The 23,638-nt window shown below is 49.4% G+C and overlaps 1 protein-coding gene across 1 annotated transcript; it reads right to left on the bottom strand.

Moving 5' to 3' along the window:
• Positions 1-4,556: 4,556 nt before the first annotated feature.
• Unc5cl (unc-5 family C-terminal like) lies at positions 4,557-21,086 on the bottom strand. Its single transcript, XM_075980949.1, has 9 exons — positions 20,937-21,086; positions 15,093-15,522; positions 14,355-14,655; positions 12,924-13,186; positions 12,240-12,341; positions 12,074-12,141; positions 11,179-11,279; positions 10,597-10,710; positions 4,557-8,278 (listed from the first exon to the last, which is right to left on the bottom strand). Exons 2-9 carry the CDS (start codon positions 15,475-15,477, stop codon positions 8,056-8,058), a joined length of 1,557 nt encoding a protein of 518 aa, XP_075837064.1. The 5' UTR covers positions 15,478-15,522; positions 20,937-21,086; the 3' UTR covers positions 4,557-8,055.
• Between the last annotated feature and the right edge of the window lie 2,552 nt (positions 21,087-23,638).

The raw sequence follows: 23,638 nt of genomic DNA, 5'->3' as shown, positions 1-23,638 counted from the left end.
GCCAGGTTGACAGTCCCACTAAGCATACCTTCAAGGGAGGCAGAACTTATTTTGACTCCTGGTTTCAGAGGCCTTAGTTCTGTTTCTTCTAGACCCATGCATGCTGAGGCAGGGCATCTCAATGGGATCAACTGGTAGAGTGACATGGCTCATGGGGAACAGGAGGCAGAGAGAGACACAAAGGGACCATGACAAGGCACATTTGTCCAGGGCATGTCCCAGTGACATACTTCCTCTAGCGAGCCCCAACTCCTAACTTTCACTACCTCCCGATTATGTCGTCAAACTACAACTCCATTGATGAGGTCAGAGCCCTCACGATACAATCAATTCCCAGCAGCCCTACCTCCGAATACCACTTTGAGAGAAACAAGACTTCTACACAGGATTCTCTTGCAGAACACTTCAGATCCAGACGACACCAGATGGTCTCTTCAGCCAGAGTGACCGCAGCCTGACTTTGGGGACCCCAAAGCCAGCAGGCAACAAGACAGCTGTGACAACCAATGCCACCTTCTCTCTTGTGCACTTTCGTTTTTATGTCTTAAGACCAGGTCTGCATCCTGAGGGGTAGGCTCAGAGGTGTGCGTCACCACACCTAGATGGCCTAGATACAGGCTTATGCTCACTTACCCGAGATTCCCAGCGCCGGGAGGTCCACTCTGTCTCCACTCTATCCCACTAAGGACTTGTTTAAAATCCCATCTTCGCACTCCACAGCTTCCCAGCATCACTCGCCCTCTCTGATACTATCTTTCCTGGTCTCACCTGCGGGCTGACTACTAATATTCCTGTCCTTGAGATAATGTCTCTATAACCAACTAAGATTTATGTTAGGTTTTTTTGTTGTTGTTGTTGATGATGTCATTTTGCCAGAAGCTGTACCATCTCTACTGATAAGAAACTAGTGTAGATGAGATTAAAACCAGCACGATAAAGATCACCTGCGGATAAGAAAATAAAAGAAAGCCCACCATGATGCTAAGCACAAACTAAGCGCTCTGATAGATACTAAGAAAATGAATAAACACATGTGTAAGGCTTGTTAAGAGATAAATAGCAGGCTACAGATACGGCTCAATGGTTACGAGCACTGGATGCTCTTCCAGAGGACCTGAGTTCTGCTCCCAGACCCATAATGGTGCCTACAGCCATCTATAACTCTAGGGGATCTGATACCTTCTTCTGGCTCCTTAGGCATAAATACACATGGTGCACAGACACACAATGCAGGCAAAACGCCCATACACATAAATTAAATTTTAAAAATTAAAAGGCAATATAGCTCATTAGAAAGCATTCTGGATATTATACCTGTAACTCCAGCAATCAGGAGACTGGGGCAAGAGATGTGCTAAAGTCTGAGGCAAACCTGGGCTACAGTGTGAAATCCCTTAGATAATAGAGGATTATCATGGTTTTCAAAGGTTTGTCTTGTGTTTTATGTGTATGTGGGTGTGTCTGTGTTGAGTATATATCACTTGAGTTCAGTGCTCACAGAAGATAGAAGAGACACTCAGGTTCTCTTGGAGCTGGGGTTACAAGAAGTTGTGAGCCATTTGATGTGGGTGCTAAGAACCAAATTTGGATCCTATGAAAGGACAGCAAGTGCTCTTAACTGCTGAGCCACCTCCCAGCCAAGATGACTGTTTCCTTTCTTGTCTTCTAGTCTTCCTCTATTGTTCACTACTCTTTCTCTTCATACTTTTTCATGATCTCACAGACCCATTGAGACTTTATCTGCCAGAAGGAAACAGGGTGATGCAGGCTAAAGGATGGCCTGAACAGGGAAAGATTGATGGTACACTGCACAGGGGCCTTCGCTGTAGACTATATAATCCATCTCTGATTAGTTAAAGTATAAACAATATATTGTGGAGCCTCCATAGTTCACAAACATCAGGAAGAGCTGAAAGAATACATGTAAGTCAAATATTAAACTCCTCCAAATAAGTGTTTCATGTCCTGCTCCACCCTCCCCGCTGTGCCCCCCCACATACACACACCGGGAGAGAGAGAAAGGGAGGGAGGGAGGGAAAGAGAGAGAATTTAACTGTGAATCAGTCCTGTCTGAGTTCAGTTGGTTGCCAGAATGTCTAAGAAGTGTAGTTTATGTTCTCAGTCTCTGAAACACAAGAAGGTACAAGGTATGTGATGTTGGAAGAGAGGGTAAATTTAATTCACCAACACTGGTTGATGGAGGAAGGTCATTGGTTAAAAAATAAAGAAACTGCTTGGGCCTCATAGGTTAGATCATAGGTGGGTGGAATAAATAGAACAGAATGCTGGGAGGAAGAGGAAGTGAGTTCAAATGCCATGCTCCCCTCTCCAGGGCAGACGCAATGCAGCTCCAACCCAGAATGGACATAGACTAGAATCTTCCCGGTAAGTGCACCTTGGGGTGCTACACACATTATTAGAAATGGGCTAGTCCAGGCACAAGAGTTAGCCAAGAAGAGGCTAGATATAATGGGCCAAGCAGTGTTTAAATGAATACAGTTTGTGTGTTGTTATTTCTGGTGTAAAGCTAGCCGTGCGGGAGCCGAGTGGGACGAAAAGCAGGCCCGCAGCTCCCTCAACAACTGGTGACCTTTGTGTATGTCTCTGTATGTGGGGAGGCCAGAGAACAACTTTGGATGTCACTCCTAAGATGCTGTCTAGCATGTTTGTTTGTTTAGAAAAGTTCTCTTGCTAGCCTGGGATTTGCCAAGCAGCTAGGCTGGTAGGCCAGCAAACCCCAGGGGTCCTCCTTTACCCACCCCCCAGTGCATGGACCACCCAAGCATGTACCACTATGCCCAGCTTTTTAAAATTTGGGCTCTGAGGATCAACCCCAGTCATCATATTTGCAAGGCAAGCACGTTACCAACTATGCTATTTCTCTAGTCTCCTGCAGCTTTTGCTAGGTACTTACTAGTCTTCTCCATTTTATTCTTGAGTTTAATGCAGGAAGCATGCAAGAAAAGTGCCTTCCCTCCGACTCCCACCATCCCTGAGACTCTAGGAAAACAGGGCACTCTTCCTCATTGACTTTTTATCACCATAACCCATGCAGGGCTTAGCATAAGGTAGATACTCAGCAAATGTTAAGATGTATAAGTGGATGAATGAATGGAAGTGGATGGATATGGATGGTTGAATAGATGGATATGCATGGATGGGCATATATGGGTATGTGGGCGGGTGGATGGTCAGATATGGATGCATGGATGTAAGGATGAATGTATGTATGTATGTATGTATGTATGTATGGATGGATGGAAGGATGTTCGAGCACACTATAAAGTTTTACTCTGCTGAATCTATAATCCAGTCTGTCCTAGAGAGTAGCAGTGCCCACTATCTATACATAGAGCTACTTAGCCTTTGGGATGTAACTAGCACAACTGAAGAGATAAATTTTCATTTTATCTTGTTTCCGTAAATTTAAATTTAAGAAAAATTTCGAATTCTATTTTGTAAGAATTTTTTTAAAACTTGCAGTCTATTTGTTGTATTATGTGAGTGTACTTTGTTCAGCTATAAATTTTATGAGAGCTAAATACATCTCCAATATTTCAAATGACTAGTTAACAAACACTGGCTGTTTTCTGTCACTATGCCAAAATTCTTGAGAAGGAAGGAAGGAAGGAAGGAAGGAAGGAAGGAAGGAAGGAAGGAAGGAAGGAAGGAAGGAAGGAAAGAAGGAACGAAGGCTCACAGTTTCAAACGTCCTAGCCATGGCCAATAAGCCTGGTGAGGTGGCTTTGGCAGCAACACAGAGCATCATGGCGGGAGCAGGTGGGAGGGCACCTCATGGTGACTGGAAAGCAAAGAGAGTGGCAAGGAAGAAGATGATAAATCTTATCATGAGTCCTCTCCAAACACTTAACTCCCGAAAGTAGGCTCCATCTCCCCAAGGCTCCATTACCTCCCTCTCAGCAGCACAAGACACACTGGGGACGAAGCCCGTAATACGTGGGCTCTGCAGAGACATCGCGGATAGAAACTACAGTGGTATACAGGTAGAATGTGCTGTAACTGCGGAATGCATCCCAGGTGCCAGGCATTTAAAATGAAAAATAATTTGAAATGTGCCCATGGGCCGGTGAGAGTCGGCTTAGTAGGCGGAGAGAGGTTCTTCTCTCCAAAGCACAGAGACCTGAGCACAGGGCCTGGAGCTCACATAAAGGTCGGCAAAAAGAGTCTCACAAGGCTGCCTTCTGGGTTCCACATATGTGTGCGCCCATCACACACAAAAAGCACACAGCAGCAATGACAATAAATTAGGGCCAGCGAGGAGGCGAAGTAAATAGAGAGCTCGCTGCATAAGGCTGATGGCCTGAGGTCAAGCCCCAGAACCCTCCACAAAAGGCGAGAACCAAGTCCCAAAAGTTGTTCATTTATCCCACACACACCTGCGCGCTCTCTCTCTCTCTCTCTCTCTCTCTCTCTCTCTCTCTCTCTCTCTCTCTCGTACACACACAAGCGCGCGCGCGCACACACACACACACACACAAATTAATTGATTAAAATAGTAAACTTCGAAAGAATTTAAATACACCATTAATTTTTTTGAATGGTTGTATGTGGAAATGATAACCTGGATATATTAGATTTAACAAAATATATTATCCAAATTGATGTCACATGCCTCTTTTTACATTAAAATTTTTATTACATTTATTTCCAGGGGAAGGGAGTCTCACTTGTCTCACAGTGTGTGTATGGAGGACAGGAGACAACCTGCAGGAATCTGTCCCATCCTTCCTCCAGGTGAGTCCTAGGTATGAGCTCAGGTTGTCAGGCTTGGGCAGCAAGAGCCTCTGAGCCATCTCAGCTTCCCTCTTTCTACAGTTTTGAAGCGACTCTTAGGAAATGTGAATGCGTGCATGTGGCTCTCGCTATATTTCAACTGGATAACAAATATCTGGACCTCAGTGCTATCACCCGCGCTCTGAGTAAGTACTGAGACAGTCTTACCTGTGAGCCCTGGAGGCGCCGACTCCACCCCACCCTGTGATCCCCCCTGTCTACCCCCAGACCCTTGCCCATGGGAGCAAGACAAGACAAGGCCTCTGTGACACTCAGGAGAGCAGTCATGAATTTGTTTCTCGGAACCAGACAGGTGACCTATCAAGGGAAGGGTTGGAAGAGAAGCCTCATGTGGCCACCAAGCATTTCTAGTGAAGTCGATGCACAAGAGGGAAATAGCTCCCTGTGACAGGGTCACTGCGTGACATCTCGGTCCAGACTGTGGACTCAAAGGTCCTTGGTAGGCCTCTTCTACTCTTGCTTGGCTATGAGGGTGGAAAGGCCCCATTCTGGTCATCCCAAAAGTTAGCATTAGGTCTTCTGGCACCCACTACCATTCCCCCTCTCTTGACTTTAGTTACTAGAAATATATACTAGTCAGGTGGGAACAATGTAGCCTGCACCTGTCCTGGGACGTCCAAGCATCCTTTTGTCTGCCCTGGAAACTCATTCTGAGAAGCTGGCCTAGGCAGCCTGTGGACTAATCTTGGTTGTCAGCTTGCCTGGATCTGGAATCAGCTCAAATGCAAGCTGTTGTGCATGCCTGTGAGGTAAGGTTAGCTTTGATTTTCTTATTTGGAGTGGGAAAGATCCACCCTACATGTGGGGGCCTGGGGAGTACCTTCCGGTGACAGATAAAAGGAAAGACCGAGAGAAAAAGCTTGGCCTTTTGCCTGTTTGCCTTCACTCTGGCTGGCAAGTTTCTCAACCCCATGGCAGTGGCAGTAGCAACTCTTTACCGCTATCAAACCCCAGTTCCCTGTTCCTCCCTTTAGGCTTCCAATGCTGGACAGAAGACTTAGTGATTCTCCAGGAATCCTCTAGACCTTTGGCACAAACTGGGATTGCTAAGGAACCCAGCCATACGGACTAAACAGCTGCCAGGTTCTCAGTCTCTTTGGTGTGAAGACAACCATGTTGGACTTTTCAGCTCATATCCTATAAGATCTAATAAGCACCATTTTAAAATATATATGTGATATATATGATATATAAGCATATATATCAATATATCCTATATATATCATCACTCCTGTCCCTCTAGCAAACCTTAGCACGCGCCAGAAAGCTTCTCTCCCGTGATGGGAATCAGAACTCCCACAATCCCCCTCTCCTGTAACCCCTGTGGCTTCTGTTTGCTATATAAAATCAATTGTTCCAGAAAGGACTCCAAGGATGCCTTTGATTGGCCTGCAGAGAAGAAGCTGCGGGGGATGGAGGGGGAAATGCCCTTTGCTGGCCAATTCTGAGCCAAGGCACTGACTCGGACAGATCAGCAGTGGCGTGGAGAGAAGGGAGAGAAGGGCAGAAGGTGACAAGTGAGGCTTAAAGAACAGGGAGGGACCGGAAGGGCCCAAATCCTAAGGTTTGCTCCAAGAAGGAGAACTGAGCTGCCTGGTACTGGTCTGCTTTCGTCCCAGAAACACTGCAGAATACTCATCCATACACTGTTACCATCCAAAGTCACTGAAGCCTGGAGAGACAGCTCAGTGGTCAGGACCACAGTTCAGTTCCCAGCCCCCTGGCCAGATGGCTCACAACCTCCAGCTCCGGGGGAGCCAATGGCTTCTTCTGCCCCCCGCTGACACCTGCATTCACACATACACATATCTACACAGAATATAATGGAAATTTTAAAATTGTATTAAAAGTCATACCTATGTGCAAAGTTATCAGTCTTGGCAAAACTTAGTTAAGAAGAAAGGCACTTTTATATATTTACTAATATTGCTCACCATTAAAAAGTACCAAATTTTACTTAAATGTGGAAGTGAACTGTTGGGGCTTTCCAGAGAGATCATCTGTCTTTGGACAAATTAACAGAACTATTGGGAAGCAAGAGTTTTAATAACCAGAACTGTTGACTGGGCAGAGTGGCCTTTAATCTCCAGTCTTTACTTGCTGGCCTTAAAGGAGACTTTGATCTGGAGGGAAATCTGTGCTCATTCACTCCCTGAATAGTTGAGTCTCTTTCAGTAGTTCTGAGGTAGTGACAGGGGATTTGTTTTAATAAAAAAAAGCACACAATGATGGGGGGGGCGTCCATAACTAGAGAGAGACGAAGCAGTGTGAAGCCCTGAGCCAAAGAAGGACAGGACCCTAAAAGGGGCAACTGTAGGAAAAGGAGCCAGAGGCTTAACACACTCAGCTGGAGGTGAAAAGACCTGGGCTGTGAAAGAATGTGCACCCTGAATGCTTCTCAGCTTCGTGTGTGCGTGCGTGTGTGTGTGTATGCGTGCGTGTGTGTGTGTGTGTGTGTGTGTGTGTGTGTGGTGAGAGAGACAGTGGCAGAGAACGACTTTTATGGGAAGGCGTGAAGGGACAGGAGCATGAGGCCAGTAGGTACGACTGCCCTTCTCTAGATCTGCCCTTGAACCCGCTGCCAACCTCCTCACGCCCCTCAGGTGAGCTCCTCAAGGCGGCCCAACACACTCACTCTTGGTGCTCTGGGCACCCACCCTATTCTCCAAGCCCCACCCAAAGGCCTCTCCCATGATCCTCTCTGGAGACTATTCTTTGCTCCGGCCCACCTCAGCGCCCTCCCTTCTCAACTCAAAGCTAAGCACAGCTCCACACCCACTGCATTCCCTAACCGCAGGAAGGCACTTCTAGAATGTTGCACTCAGCTGACAGTACGTGCACATCAATTCGGCAGAACAGACTCCAGAACAAGATCAAAGAAGCCGACATTCCCCCATGATTCCTGCTTGGTGCTGAGACTCAGTGCTCCGTGAATACTTGTGGACTGAGCAGTCTCCATCTCAGTGTGCTTGCAGGGCCACCTGGCCGGCCACGAGAAAATAAAGCAGCATTTTGGAAGCTGACTAGGCTATGGCCATCTCCCAGACTCCTGCGCCCTCTACTGACCAGGAGGGAACCTGCACTCAAGACAAAGTTGGCCAACAGGATAGAGAGTGGTCCTGATGCAGGACTGATGGCAAGGCAGTCTAGCTCAGTCCACCCGGGGCTGTGCCAATGACCCTGAACTCACAGGCATGACCCGGCCTGTTGCAGTACCCCACGAGGCCCCTCAGGCTATGCTTAGAGTTTCTCATCCAGCTGCAGGCCACGGTTCTCCCAAGTGCCTCCGTGCATCGTGGCAGGGCTGCCCCGGGGGGTTCGCTTCAGGTAGTTCTGGATGGCGGAGGCGCAGTCCAAGCGTTCCATGGCGGTCATGAGGTAGTGAAGCTCCTGCAGGCTTCCATTCTGTTCCTCGAACAGCTCCAGGATGGCCGCTGCGGGACTGCGTTGGCAGGACAAGAACCTATCTCAGAGGGACAGGGAACAGTGAGAAGAAAGCAGGGAAACGAAGGAGCAGTATGAGGCCCACCCTGCACCGCTCACTCCCCTGGGTTCCACTCCTCTTGAGCCTCAGGTTCCTCTTACTAAGCTGAAATCCTGCATGAGACAGCATCTGAGTTTGCCAACTTCTTGGCATTGTGACAACGTTGTCCTAGTTAGCTTGCTGTTAACTGGACACAAACTACAGTCATCTGGAAGAGGAAACTCCAACTGAGAAAATGCCCCCATCAGATTGCTCATAGGCAAATCTTTGGGGGCATTTACCTGATTAATGATTGATATGAGATGATGATTGATATGAGATAGATGGCTCACTATGGGTGATGCTACCCCCAGACAGATGGTTCTAGATGGTACAATAAAGCAGGCTTGGGAAAACCATGGGGAGAAAGGCAGTGAGGAACATCCCTCCATGCCTTCTGCATCAGTTCCTGCCCCCAGGTTCCTGTCTTCAGTTCCTGCCTTGACTTCCCTTCATGATGGAATGTCATGAATAAGCAAATAAACCCTTTCCTTCTCAAGATCATCTTGGCCATGGTGTTTTATCACAGCAATGGAAAAGTCAAACTGAGACAGATATTATCTACAAATTTCATGCTTGGGAATCACGCATGTTAAAAAACAAAATGGAAAAATTCTCGCTTTAAATGCACATAGGACTTTGTATTGTGTCTCATGCATAGTTTCCTGTGACGGCCCATCATTGTTTGGGAACCTTCTAGAATCTCTCTTACAATCTCTAACTCCTGACTGCCTCACTCCTCCACCACCCAGCAATGCCCTGCTTCTCCGACCTGTCCTTGCCCCCTTCCATCCTAAGCCTCCTGTCTCCTGGCCCATGCCTACGCCACTTTGCATAGTCTGGTCCCCTGCACCTCAGCTGCTCCTCACAGCTAGAGTGACTGACTCTCCATGGTCCCCTCTCTGATATCTTTTCTGACTCTCCATTCTGCAGCCCTCTGGCCAGACCCAGCTATTCCTGCTTCAACTGTGTGTGTGTGTCTCTTCAGTGTTCCGCAATAGTGATCACACACAGAGGGCACAAGGGAAGCTTGCTGTTGTTCTCGGGTTCTCAAGGCCCTTGCTGTAGATCATTTGTGCTCCTAGGAGGTGAAAACATATTTCACACTGTGTCTCAAAGCTTGATGGCCCATAGACAGGCACCCAACAATTGCCTCAATCTGTTCTGCCTCCAGGGTCTAGCTCTAGCTCGCCCATCCCTGACCACTGCCTTCAAGCCTGGGCTCTGGGACCTGCACATAATTGTTCTTCTACCCATCCCTTTGTGAGCTTCTTGGCAGGGGCCCCAGCCGCATCGCCACTGTGCCTGCTAACACTGCCTGTGTTAACAAGAGGCAGGCTTCCAGCTCCGTGTTGTACACACATCATCCTGTAATCTGCTTTTCCATGCCTTGGGCCACAGTGTGGCGAGCGCTCACTAGCATCAGTGACTTGTATCATTTCTTGTGAAATATTTATTGCACGCCTACCATGAGACAGACGTCATATAACTAACTGACCTCAGGCTGAACGGATGGGTTTGGCATCCTGGGGAGAGAGTGGGGTATTCTAAATTCTACTGAGGCACTGGTGCCCTTCTCTTCAACTGTAAAACTAAAATCCATATAGCAGACACACAGGAGTGTGAACTTGAGGCTGACTTCCACAGAGAACATACAAAAGCTTCCACTCTATGCCTACCCAAGGAATGAACTGGAACAATGACTTGGCCAAGCTTAGACACACAGATGGGGCGGGGACTCTCACACCAGCATCCCAGCAACCCCTGAGGCTCTCTTACAAAAACTGGAATCTTAATGCCTGCTCCCACTTTCTTCCGTCCTGAACTTTAACAATAATTAGAACAAAGCTGTCTCCCGTATAGAGGACTGAGACACTGGGGACAAGTCACTCCCTCAGTCCCTGAGAGAGAGGAGGGTCTTCTGGCCTTTGCCTCCTGACTAAATTGTTAGACAGTTGTAAGTAATTAGAGTCTTTCTTTCCCCAGTTTGGAAGTAAATCTATTTTTATCAATTGCTGTTTCCCAATTTCTTGGGAAGCATAGGGAAAGCAGGTGACTGGTTTACAGAGCTGAGTGGGCTGATAACAGTTACTCTGAAGTCTGAGGATATAGAATCGGCAGACACAGTTGTCCTTCCAAAGGGACTCGGGTGGGAAGATTCACTAACTTTCAAGTCACCTCCTTGTCTGTGGTCCAGTTCCCAGAATGTGCTGAAGTCGCCCCAGCCTAGCCCCCCTTTGACCTCCCTGGTTGCTCACCGGATTTTCATGCCACAGAGTCCCATGTGGGAGGCCAGTCTACGCCAGTCATTCCCAGTGACACTGCTGGGCTCCAACAGCATCTGCAGCTGCTCAAAGAGCTCCGGGGGCAGCCTGCAGCGGGGAACAGGGTGTTTGCGAAAGGAAGGCTCAGAGACCAAAGGCTGGGGAGACAGTTCAATCTGCTTCCACACAATCACGAGGTCTTGAGTCCAACAACCAGCACCCACATAAAAAGTCTGGTGGCATGTACTCGTGACCTGAGCATGGGAGAGAGGGAGACAGGCAGATCCCTGGAGCTTGGTGGTCAAGAGCTCCAAGTCCCAGTGAGAGACTTTATCTTAAAAACAAGATTATGAATTCTGGGGAATAACACCTAAGGTTCACCACTGGCTTCCTTGTGCATGCCCACACGTGTTTTCACACACCTACATACATGAACACACACATGAATGCACACACGCGTGCACACACACACACACACAATGGGACCCTGACGTTCTCCATTCCATTACCTTCTGGGGATGCTGAGGCAGGACTGCCAAACACCCCCAGACAACAGTCAGGCCACCTTCACCTCACCTATTGCATGGGGGAGGCTGAGAGACAGGAGGTGGTGCCGCCCAGGACTCTTCCTCTGAGGCCTGGAACCTGAGGATTTCCATGTACTTGGATTCCAAGCCCTGAATCACCAACAGGGACAGGGAACACACTCAGGGGTCATGAGAAACTCCTCCCTCAAGGGGCCCCACTACATTCCTCATGACTTTCCTTCAACCTGCCACAGCCTTGTCACCATAATATACAGCCTCCACTCCCCGATCCTTCCCCCTCCCACAGCACCCTGGACCCTCTGACTCCAAACTTCAGGAGCTCCTCAGTCAGACTTAGATTTGCCCCTGAGAACAATAAAAACTGCACGGGGTGCATCCTAAGCTGCCAGAAGGCATGAGCAAGACAAGGACACCACCCACTAACAGAGAGACTGACCTCCAACTGTCCTCCCTAAATGACAATGTGTGGTGTCTGCCCCCATCTTGCAAGATGCTACTTTGGGTTTTCCAAAGACTCTCAGACCTGACATGCCTGTCTCTTCTCTGCTGCCGTGGGGAGTGGGGAGATAGCTAACCCCCTTTCCACCGCTCAAGTACCAGTTTCTAGTTATGCCCATTGAAGACAGATGGGGACCTTGGACGAGGCCAGGTCCTCCAGATCCCCTAGCTGTCCTGAGCTGGGAGAAAGAGCTAATGTAGGATTTGAATCTTTTAATATTCTAATGCATCCATCCATCCATAAAAAGTGCTCAAGGATGGAGGGTCAGTAGGGGCCAGCTGATCTACATCCCTTAAAGATCTGGCATGATAGCTCTATGGCAAATGCACTCTTCAGCTACTTTGTTTTGTAATTAGGTCCCTATTCACTGCCTGCTGGACCCTTCTCCCTTGCCCAGACCTTCCACAGGTCCTACAGAACTCACATCCTGGAAGGTGTGCATGGTGACAATGATCTCATTGGTTACTGCCGAGCAGTCTTCATTCTCATTGGCTACAAAAAGAAGCAAGATGGGTAAGAGCAGAAAGTGGAGCTGTAGAACAGGGCGGCTGGGAGGGACAAGCAGGAAGTGAGAAGGGCTCCTGGCGTACCTGCCTTTCTCCGGAAGCAGAAAGAACGGAAGGGGCACTTTCCGTGCCAGATATGAAGGTGGGGAACCAGCTGGCTACTGCTGTCATCCACGTTTTCCCAACCTGGGGAGAGGACAGAAGCAACGGCCTTCGAGGACAAGGCCTTCCACAAGTCTTTAAGGAGGTTGTGGAGGGGCATCAGGATGGCAAGGGGCAGAAGGGTCTCAAGTCAATGGAAATCCAAGAGCTTGAGTGGGTACCTCAAACTGGCCTTGTTCCTATGCCTGTGTCTCTATACTAAACACACACACACACACACACACATGCACGCGCACGCACTCACACACACACGCGCGGCCCTTTAGTCTTCCTTCATCCTCCCATTCTCTACCCCACCTCTTAAAGCAGTTGTATGCCCCAGAGATGCTCCTGTCCAGAACTATACAGAGGATTCCAGCAGGCAGGGAAACTCAGAACATAATTCCCAATCCGAGGTTCCTCTCGCTTCCAGCCTCCCGCCTCGCATCCTTCTAGTCCAGGATGGCTGGCGAGGACCGAGTGGGAGACAGGAATGTGAACAAAGCCAGGGCAGCCTCTCAGGGCTGCGGGAACCAAATCCAGGAAATCATTTCCTGGAAGACTAGAAGGAAGCCCCGAACCGCCCTCCCACGGAGCTTTCCACCCCCACCCCTCGGGCCCCCTCACCCTCAGAGATGTACTTGAGCTTCAGACACTGGTCTGCTCTGGCCCCAGTGAAGTCAAAGAGCTGGCAGGGTCCACGCATGCGTCCACCGTGGGGCTGCTCATTGGTGATAGCCCACTGCAGGGCGCAGGGAGTATTGTTCAGGAAGTAGACACGCAACTGCAGGTGGGTCTGCCCGGGCGCCAGTGGGGAACAGAACACTGCCAGCTGCAGCCACTTGCGGGCTGTCTGACCCAGGGGCGCCTCCAGAACGCAGGTGTAGAGGCTGAGGAGGGAGATGGTGGCGGACGCCCACGCATAAGCACCAGGAAGGCCGGGATCCCAAGATGCCTACCACCATGCTCCTGACACCTAAGGGATCTCTGAGCAGGTGAGGGAGCACTCCAAGTAGGTGTAGAAGGAGGACCAGGTGAGAGATGGAGTGGCTTAAAGAGTCGAGAAGCGAGTGGGCCACGGTGGCTGTGATGGTGAGACTAGTCAACTTGACAGGGTCTAGAAGCACTGCAGACACAAGTCTGGGCACGTCAGTGAGGGAATTTCTCACCTGAATTATTGATGGGGGAAGACCCACCCTGACAGACAGGATGGGGTTCGTGAACTGAGTGAAAACCAAATGAATCAGCAACAGCCACCCCTTTCTCTAACGCTTGGCTGAAGAAGCAGCATGACCAGACGTCCAAGCCCCTGCCTCCATGGTTGACCTGTACCCTTGGAATGTGGGCCCAAGTAGCCTTCCTGAGTTTGCTTTGGTCAGGTGTTTGTCACAGCAGCGAGACTAATACAGTGACTGCCACCTCCTGGGGAGGCAAGCCAGTGTGTATTATCTGCAGCAGAGACAAATTAATCACGGGGAGCCACAATCTGAAGGGGGTCCTGCACATGGTCCTCTGGGGGTGGAGGGTGCCAAGGAAACTGGGCAGCAGAGGACCTCAGACCCAAGAGATGGAGATCAGGCATGATGTGAGCTTGAAAGGAGCAGCCTGCCCTTCCGTTTGGGGGTGGTCCTGAAGTGGGTCAGGGGCAGAGGGAGGCAGCTATGAAGGACAGGTGCGGAGATGGGACAAACTCACTACAGGTGTGTCCAACCTTTTTTTTTTTTTGGTTTTTCGAGACAGGGTTTCTCTGTAGCTTTGGCGCCCGTCCCAAAACTAGCTCTTGTAGACCAGGCTGGCTGTGTCCAACCTTTTGACACCAAGGCACAATGATGTCATCCACAGTCACACTCAAGAACCATACAATTAAATTTCAAAAAAAAAATCTCGGTGTTTTAGGCAAGCCTACAATTCTGTGTTGGAACTTGTTCACAGCCATTTGGGCCGTATGGACTGTGGGTTGGATGTGCCTACTAGACAGAGGGATGGGTTGAATCAGGTGCCTCCAGATAGGCAGAGAGAGAGGGAGGGGGGGGGGACAGGCCAACGAACAAGACTTACCTGAAGTGAGAGAGCAGGATACGGCACTCATCCCGGGAGGTATAAGCCCCCGGCTGACCCAGACGCCTCCAGTTCTTGGCATCCAGCAAGGAAGTATTGCTGGTGTAGGCACAGGCCTGACTGGGCTCCTGGGCACAGTGCTTGAATGTGAGGGTGCAAGGCTTCAAGAAGGAGGCTCCATGAGGGCCACATGCCACCACAGGACTCACTAGCCCCTGTCTGTGAGACAATGATGGGGCATCCGTCAGGTCCCACACCAGAACCAAGGACACCCTCTCCTGGCGACCCACTGCCACAGCACCTGGAGGGACAAAGGGCTGAGGTGAGTCCAACAGGCGAGGCCAGGCAGAGAGGGCAGGGCACCCAGCGGAACACTGAGAGGCTGTGTGAATGAGGAAGTCCACTGTGAGCTGACTTAGAGTCACCATTTCCTTCCATTGCCACAGCCACTCGGATGGGGACATGTATAACTTTCCACACCACACACAGCCTTCCTTTGTTTGGAGACTTGTCGCCGCAGACTGTCTTTAGAGCAAGGCATTTTATTTCCACCTGCGGGGAAGCTGTCCCGAAAGATATGTGGAGACTTATCTTTGGAGAATCTATCTTTGGAATCAAAAAGGCTAAACTATAAATACAGTTTTCCAAATCCAAAGTTATCTGTGGGTGGAGCTCAGATGGGGTACCCTACCTTGCTGCCTGAAGATCTCTGCCAAGAAGGATGCTGGGAGTCGTTACCTGGCGGGATGAGCAGAGAAATGCCTGTGTCCTGCAGCATCAGACATCCACCACGGTGGTCCACCTCTCGAGCAGAATACACCAGTAGCTTATGCATCAGCTTCCGGGTGATGGTCTGGCCCCGAGTGGGCGTGTGGAGCTCCTGATAGAATGCAGCCATCTCCGGTAGTGTTGGGGGTGGGCACTGCCTTGGGGGCTCATATTCTGGTAATGAAGTGGGTGGGAACACAGTCTCCTCTTGGTCATCTGGATTCCTGCAGTCTTTTGGCAGCCACAGAGAACAGTGCCAGCGAAGGCACTGAAGCAGAAGGAAAGCGCTGGCCACAGGTATCCCCACCAACAAAAGGAACTCGAAAGGGTACACAGAACTGTCCTGGGGGCTCATCTGCCTGGTCACGCCTACACCCCTGCACCAGCCAAGGCCAAGGGCCTGCGGGGAAAGTGAGTAGAGTCAGTAGAGCTGTACTAAGTCTCTAATTTGTGGAGGCCAAAGCTTCACTCCCCTACAGGAATGCTCCCCCCCTTATCCCTCTCCCCCATGTAGGTACACACACACATTCAGCAGCCTTCCTGAGCTAGGCATGGTGGTACAGATCTATAATTCCAGCCCTTGTGAGGCAGTAAGATTTGAAGTTCAAGGCCAGCCTGAGCTACAAACTGTCCCCAAAGAAAGAGCTTCCCACAGTTCTCCACAATCTAGGTCAGCAAAGTAAATCCTGGGCATAGAGAATGTATATTCTGAGTTAGAGAACATGAGTTCAAGGTCATATCAGTCACTGTACCTATTACAATTATCATATTGTCCTTACCCACCCAAATATCTACTTTTGAGCCAGTAGAGATACATGCCTATAATCCTAGCAATCGGGAGGCTGCATTGGAAGCCAGCTTGGGTGACATATTCTCTCAAAATCCATCTTTATTTATGAGCACTCATTTTTAAGAAAAATCTGTAAGGGAAAAAAGTAAGCTCCAATCTGATTGATATAAACATGTATAGGCTGAGGGCAGAGCGCTCTGCATGCACAAGGCCCTGGGTTTGAGCCGGAGTAACATGGGGAGAGGGTGGGGAGAGGAGATAGAGAATGTAAACTATAGAGAGGTATCTTCAATAGTGTACATCATAAAAACACAAGCCAATATGTAACTTGACATATTTTATTGGTCACATTACAAAGTGATAATAGGGGCTGGAAAGATGGATAGCTCAGTGGTTAAAAGCATCTACTACTCTTGCAGAGATCTGAGATTCAGACCCCAGCATCCATGTTGGGAAGCTCACAACTGCCTGTAACTCCTGCTCCATGGGATCCAGCACCCTCTTCTGACCTCTGTGGAACCCACATACAGGCATACACTCACACAGACATTCACATACATACACATGGGAATACCAAAATAAATATTTTAAAGTAATAATAATATTTGTATTTAATCCAACACATTCAAAATAGTATGTTGTCAGGCAATGGGTATGAACTCATTAGTGAACTTTCATACCCTATTCCCTGAGTACTTTACCCTTAGGGCAGCTGGGCGTTGCCATAGTTCACATTGTTCCATGACGACTCATGTCTTAGCGAAAGTCTGGGAGAATATACTCCCAACCCGTTCTATTGATCACCACAGAAAATCACAACAGCTGGAGAATACAGGAATGAATTCTGGAAGTCTCTTTATGGTTTGGATTTTTCACAGCAAGCATGTTCTTTGCACAAACTTTGAAATTGTGTATATACATGTCTGTGGAAGTCAGATGTCAGCCTTGGATATCATTCTTCAGGATGTGTGTGCATGTGTGTGTGTGCATGTACGTGTACATACGTGTGTGTAGGTATGTGCCCACAGAAGCCAGAGACATCAGATTCCCCTGGAGCTAGAGTTAAAGGCAGTTGCAAGCTACCTGACATGGGTGCTAGGAATCAAACACCCATCTTCTGGAAGAGCAGCAAGTGTTCTTAACCACTGAGTCACCTCTCCAGCCCCCACCTTGTTTTTTGTTTGTTTGGTGGGTTGGCTGGTTGGTTGGTTTCACTTGGGCTGTTTTGTTTTGCTTTGCTTTGTTTCTTTCTTTGATTTTTTGGGACAGGGTCTCTCACTAGGACTGGGAGCTCACAGAAGAGGCTTGGATGGAAGAACCCAGGCATCCACCTAGCTCTGCCTCCCCAGCGCCAAGATTACTAATGCAAGCCACTATGCCTACATTTTTACTTGCGTTCCAAGGATCCAACTCAGTTCTCATTTGCACACAGGAAGCACACTGACAATCAAGCCATCTCTCCAGTCCTTGGGGGCTTTAGGGGATTTGTTGAGTCCTATGGCTTTGCACTTTCTTAAAGAGGATGGCATGAGGTCATGTGGGAAGCACCTGTAGATGATGCAGCACTATCCAAATGTGTTTATTTATGCCCCTCCACCTGCCATAAAGGTCAGAAGGTAGCTCCCGGGCATATACAGTACAGCATGATCAGCAGAAGTTACAAGTGGAAGCAAAAAGAGAAAAGGATGAAGAAGAAAACTAAGCGGGGCCTTAAAGAGAGAATGAAATGAGTGAGGCCAAAAGCACATGCTTACTGAGGGCCTGGCAGTGGGGGCCCCGGGAACTTAGAACTTTCTAGCAACCTCCAGCATACATGTCAGCTTTCCCTGGATCTGCTCCCATCCCTTTCTACTTCCTCCTTGAGCCCTGCTGATTCCTAACACCCACACACTCTGGTGGGACTGGGCTCCCATTCCCTGCACATTCTGGCTTTGGCTCCTCATCCCTGGGTATGCCCCAGCCCTTGATTGGCTCCCAACCTCCCTGCTGCCAGTCTAGCCTGAAAAGCTCCTCCTCATATGCTGTCCCATGAGCACCACGAAAGGCTCCAAAGGGGCCAAAGATGTCTTGTTCAGCCCTGGAGGAGCTGCCGGGGGAAGGCCATTCCTCCATTTGGCAGCTGGATTCCTTGAGGCGTGATGTCCTCCTCCAAGGAGGCTTCTGTAACTCATGAGTCCTTCACTAACTGGAAAGGCTCCCAGAATCCCCTCCTCTTCGCCAGTCACCTGCAGCCAAAGACCTACAAAGACTTCACTCCCTTTCCAGCCCCTGACAGCCAGGAAGACGCTCCTCTGCACCATCACCATTGGAGATCTGGGAGGGGCCTGTTTCCCCTGCATCCTCACTGAAGATGTGCAGAGGAGATGGGACATTGCTCACTTTATCTTGAAACACAACCTTGAGGCCACAGCCTCAACCTTCTTTAGCCAGGCCACCTGCAAGGCCACAGGTGAATCAGGCAGCTGGGAAGGAAGCAAGCTCCCTAGTAAGCCTCCTCATTCCCTTTCACTATTAATAGCACCACAACTATTAAAAACTGATAGAAGTGGCTTGGCTTGTGTTGTACGCCCATGTGTCTTCGCTTCACAGGTGATGTGGGAGTCTTCTGTTTTGTGTTGCTTTCATTGGCTAACTAATAAAGAAAACTGCTTGGCCTGATAGGACAGAAAATTAGGTAGGCGGAGTAGACAGAACAGAATTCTGGGAGAAAGAAGCCAAGTCAGGCAGTCGCCATGATTCTCCCATCCGACACAGATGCAGGTTAAGGTCTTCCCTGGTAAGCCACACCTTGTGGGGCTACACAGATATTAGAAATGGGTTAGATCAATATGTAAGAGCTAGCCAATAAGAGGTTATAACTAATGGGCCAAGCAGTGTTTAAAAGAATACAGTTTCCGTGTAATTATTTCGGGGCATAAGCTAGCCACGCAGGCAGCCGGGTGCCGGGGATGCAGCCCCACGCTCGTATTACAACACACGGGTAAGGAAGCTGAACTCTTTCTGCCTGCTGCGGGGATGGAGGGAGGAGCAGTGAGTAGGAACTGGAGATGCACGGGAGTGACTAGTTCGAGCTTGCCCCACCGCTCCTTTGCTCCCAGGTCTCTGCAGTCCCACTTCTAGAGACAATGGCATCGGATGGAGAAGGAGCAAACACAAAGAAAGATGGTTCTGCTCCTTGACAACAGCACTTGGGAGACTGAGGCAGGAAGACTGAGTTTGAGGACATACAATGAGACTGTCTCAAAGAAAAGGACGGGGGGGGGGAGTATGGGGAGGAGGGAGAAGAAAGGGGCTAGGGATGGCTTGGCAGCTAAGAACACTGGCTTTCAGAAGACCTGGCTTTGATTCCCAGCACCCCCGTGGGGGTTCACAACCATCTGTAACTCCAGTCCCAAGTGACTGAGTCCCTCTTCTGGCCACTGTGGGCACCACATGATCATGGTGCACATCCTACATGCAGGCAAAACACTGTACACAAAATAAAAATAAGCAAGTGAGAACAAGGAGAGAAAATAGGAGGAGAAAAGGTGGACAGGAGGGGCTGAAAAGGAATAAAGGCATCTCTGGGTTCCCAGGGCAAGTGATGACATTTATGCCCTGCCCACCTAGGCTCCAGCAGCCCAGATGGCTGATAAAAGAGAATGGAATGAGAGGAACCTCTCTGTTTCTATAACAACAGCTTTCTTGGGGCCCACTAAAGATCAGAGTCCAAATCCCCTCCTCCCCATTGGACCAGGTCCCCTTGCCCAGCTGCCCCACCTGGAAAGTTAGCATATAACACTCCCACAGCACCCTGGGCCTCAAGGGAGCCTGTCCCACAGCACCCTGGGCCTCAAGGGAGCCTGCTGATCTCTCTGGCCTGAAGCTGCTCAACTCCCTGCAGCTCAAGCCTGAGGCCAGCAGACCACTCTTCCCCTGGGCCTCAAGGGAGCCTGCTGATCTCTCTGGCCTGAAGCTGCTCAACTCCCTGCAGCTCAAGCCTGAGGCCAGCAGACCACTCTTCCAGACTCCCTCAGCCTTCACCCCATCGCCACCTCTCCACCTCCCCCCATCCCAAGAAGGGAATGGAGCCAAAGTTGAAGGACCAGCTTGCAGCCCTACCAATTCACCATGTTCTCTAACTTCCGACTCCTCAGAACCCAATTCTCCAGCCCAGAGCATTCTGGGTAACGTTTCCTAAAAACAAGGGGCATTAGAATACCTATCATCACCTGCCCTATGAACGAAGACCCAGAATCTCACTGCAAAGATCTGTTCATATCCTGTAGATGCTCAACCCTCTCCTCCTCCCTGATTCTCGCTAGAACACCTGATAGAGTTCTGAGACATAAAAAGTACTGGCCTGAGCTGGGCTTGGCAGCACTAGCCAGTAATTCCAGCTACTCAGGAGGCTGCAGGAGGGGGTCACAAATTCAAAGTTGTCCTGAGCTTAGAGAGAGTTCAAGGCCATCCTGGGCAATGCAGTAAGAGTCTGTCTTAAAAAGTAAGAATCCGGCATAAGGGGCACACCTTTATCTCAGCACTTAGGAGGCAGAGGCAGGCAGATCCCTGTGAGTTGGAGGACAGCCTGGTAGTGAGCTCCAGGCCAGCCTGGGCTACATAGTGAAACCGTGTCTCAAACAAACAAACAAACAAACTAAGTAACAAAAATAAAGAGTAAAAGAGGACTGGGGTGTAGCTCAGTGACGGAAACTTGTGTGCAGGCCCACATTTCTAGGTTCAAACCACAGTACCAGGGAAACAACAAGACAATGAATGAGGCCACAGACAGTTCAGGGTCAGCACTCATGAGCAGAATATACGTTTTCACCAAACATAGAATCACCCACTTCTGACACCAGCCAGCACTGGCCCTTTCTTCACTCCTCTGTGCAGAAGGTCCTCACAGGGTGACAGACTAGCTTAGTTGATCTGGCTCTTCCCTGGGCCCCTTAGCCATACCATCCCTTGCAGCTGCCACACACACACACACACACACACACACACACACACACACACACACACACACACACCGGGGTACCCACCTTAATATCAGTTTGTTCCAAGAGGCCGCTAGCGCACCCAGAAGCAATAATTCCTTCTCTAAGAAACAGAAAGGCCAACCAGACCTGTCTCCAGGCCAGCAGACAAGTGGACTTGGGCGGGGAATGCAGGCAGGCGTGGCCTGCCACTTCCCGGCAGCCCAGTCACGCTATGGAGGGGTGGCGGAGAATGTTTTTGTCTATTGGCAAAGTCCAGGTGAGACCTGGAGTCAGCATACTTCCTGGGCCGGTCTGGAAGGGAGGAGGAAAGGAGGCAGCTTTGATGCAGGTCACGCGTCTAGAAGCCCCCTTCTCGTAGTGCCCTCTGCTGGTAAGCGACGGCCCCTACCAAAGGCTGCTGGTACGGGCAGGAGAAGGGAGGCCAGAGACTGACGCCCCAGTACTCACCTGGGAATCTTGTTCAAATGCAACCGCTGTTTCTACAGGATCTGGCGGGTGAGCGCAGCTCAAAGCACCTTCCGGATGAGCCAGTGCAGCCGATCCTCACACTGAGAGTCTCTTTTCCGCCCTCCCTGCATGGGAAGATCACACAAGTACACTCGCAGATCTGCTCCCCACCCCCGCAGAGTTGGTGGGACACTGCCCTTGGGCTGGACACTTGCCCTAGCTTTTGCTCAGAGTTGGTGAGACGCTTGCTCTTACCTTGAGCAGGAGTTAGTCCTGACACCCTCAAGGCTCTGAGCCCTGAAGAGCAAGCAGAGCCCTGGAGCCCAGAGCGTCTAGGATGAAAGCCCCTGGGGCAGGGAGCTGCCCACCGGTTTGCTGCTGTCTGCCTCTTCAACGCACAGCCATCTTTCCATGGGCTCCTAAACTGACTCCATATCTTGGCTTTGGTGAACGGCACTGCTATAAACGTGGGAATACAGATATGAAAGTCTGGAAAGAGCGGGAAGCAGGGGGTGGGGCGACGCTGGGCAATGGGCTGCAGTTTGATAAAGTAAGTTTTGGTGCCCCGTAAGACTGCTGTGCAGCAGGGTAGCTACAGGGGACCAAAGTGTGCCCTGCACTCCGAAATAGTTAGAAAACAGGACGTTGACTGTTGTCTCAACTTCAGGGATAAATGTTTGAGGAAATTAATATTCTAATTACTTTGATTTGATCATTACAAAATGTATACATGTATCAAGACATCTTGCACTATACCCAATAAATATGTAGTTACTGTGCATCAATCAAAAATAAAATTTTTAATAGTTTTCATTTTTATTTTAGTGTATTATTTTATATGTTTGCTTTTATTCTATTTTGTTTAATTTATGAGTGTGTGTGTGTATATGTGTGTGTGTATTCGCATACCTCCTGTACATGGGAGCCTTCAGAGACCAAAAGAGGGGATCATATCCCCTGAAGCTGGAGTTATAGACAGCTGTGAACCACTTGATGTGGGCACTGGGATCTGAGTTCAGGTCCTCTGAAAGAGCCAAAACGTTCTGTTAACCACTGAATAGTCTCTCCAGATCCTAAATACAATTTTAAAAAGAGAAAAAGAAAAAGGAAAGGAAAGGAAAGAATAGATAGATAGATAGATAGATAGATAGATAGATAGATAGATAGATAATAGATAGCTTATAGATAGTTGATAGCTAGTTTATAGATTGAAGATAGATAGATAGATAGATAGATAGATAGATAGATAGATAGATAGATAGATAGATAGATTAGGGCCGGGAAAATTGCTCAGTCAGTACAGTGTTTGTGTTGCATGCTCAAGGACCGGCTAAGTTCAAAAGCCTAAATCCACATAAAAGACACTGGTAACTCTCTAGAGTGGGGGAGAGACATATGAAACGGTGGGCCAACTGGCCAGCCAACACAGTCAGCTTGGTCAGTTCCAGGCCAGGGAGACGGCCTGTCTCAAAAATAAATAAATAAATAATAAAATAGTGGACTCCAACTGAGAGAGCTGGCACTCAAGACTGTCCTCTGGCCTCCACGTGCTCGTAACATACCCCTCCTCCACATACACACAGGTGTGCACCTGCACACACGTGCATATACGCACACATAAAAGAACATCTAGAAATGGTTTCCTTTCCTAGTTAATTATTCTCTTGTCTTGCATCCCCTTCTGCTTCCATCCCTGGGTGGAGATGGCAGGGAGGGCGGTACCCCAGTAGGTGTCACCAGGGACCCATGGAGAGCAGCCAGCCCTATAAAGGAGACCCAGTGCCTAAAGGACATGCAAGGAAGGGATCTCAGAACTCTGGCAGGGGACAAACAGGGAAGTAGCTGTCTTTGTCACACAAAGCTACCTGAGTCATGCAGAAGACTGGGCCTTGCCAACAGGCAGGGACACTCTCCCCTGTCCCTTTTCAGGGTGGCTGGGAGGAAGCACCAGGCCACTCCCACCCAGACTCCCCACCTACCTCCACTGCCTGCTGCTTTCATCTCTGAGACACCAAGTGCTGAGGGTTGGGAAAGATATGCCAAACCCTAGCCAGGCCAGGCCGAACAGGCCAGCCATGAGGCTGTAGTCAGGGACTGTGTTCACGGATCATGAACTCATTTCCAAATGAACTCATTTCCAAAGCTGGTGCTTGCCTCACACGAAGGCAATCTGGTTCCAGAGGAGCTTTAGGGACATCTAGGGGCCTCTGTCATTCCCAGGGACACAGAGCTGGGTCACAGGAGCAGAGACCATGGTAGGATTGTAGCAGAGACTTGTAGGATTGTAGCTCCAGGCT

The sequence above is a fragment of the Microtus pennsylvanicus genome, chromosome 7, assembly GCF_037038515.1.
Source record: "Microtus pennsylvanicus isolate mMicPen1 chromosome 7, mMicPen1.hap1, whole genome shotgun sequence".
Taxonomy (NCBI): Eukaryota; Metazoa; Chordata; class Mammalia; order Rodentia; family Cricetidae; genus Microtus; species Microtus pennsylvanicus.
The sequence above is the reverse complement of the archived record's forward strand: the minus strand, read 5'-3'. Positions and strand labels throughout refer to the sequence as shown.

What these genes read in the sequence shown, in the direction of transcription:
- Unc5cl (XM_075980949.1), bottom strand. Translation starts at nt 15,477, where the DNA reads ATGAGCCCCCAGGACAGTTCTGTGTACCCTTTCGAGTTCCTTTTGTTG. An exon ending in TTCTCTGCTCATCCCGCCAG is followed by an intron (nt 14,656 to 15,092) that starts GTAACGACTCCC and finishes TTGTCCCTCCAG; the next exon opens with GTGCTGTGGCAGTGGGTCGC. An exon ending in ATCCTGCTCTCTCACTTCAG is followed by an intron (nt 13,187 to 14,354) that starts GTAAGTCTTGTT and finishes CTCCCTCCTCAG; the next exon opens with CCTCTACACCTGCGTTCTGG.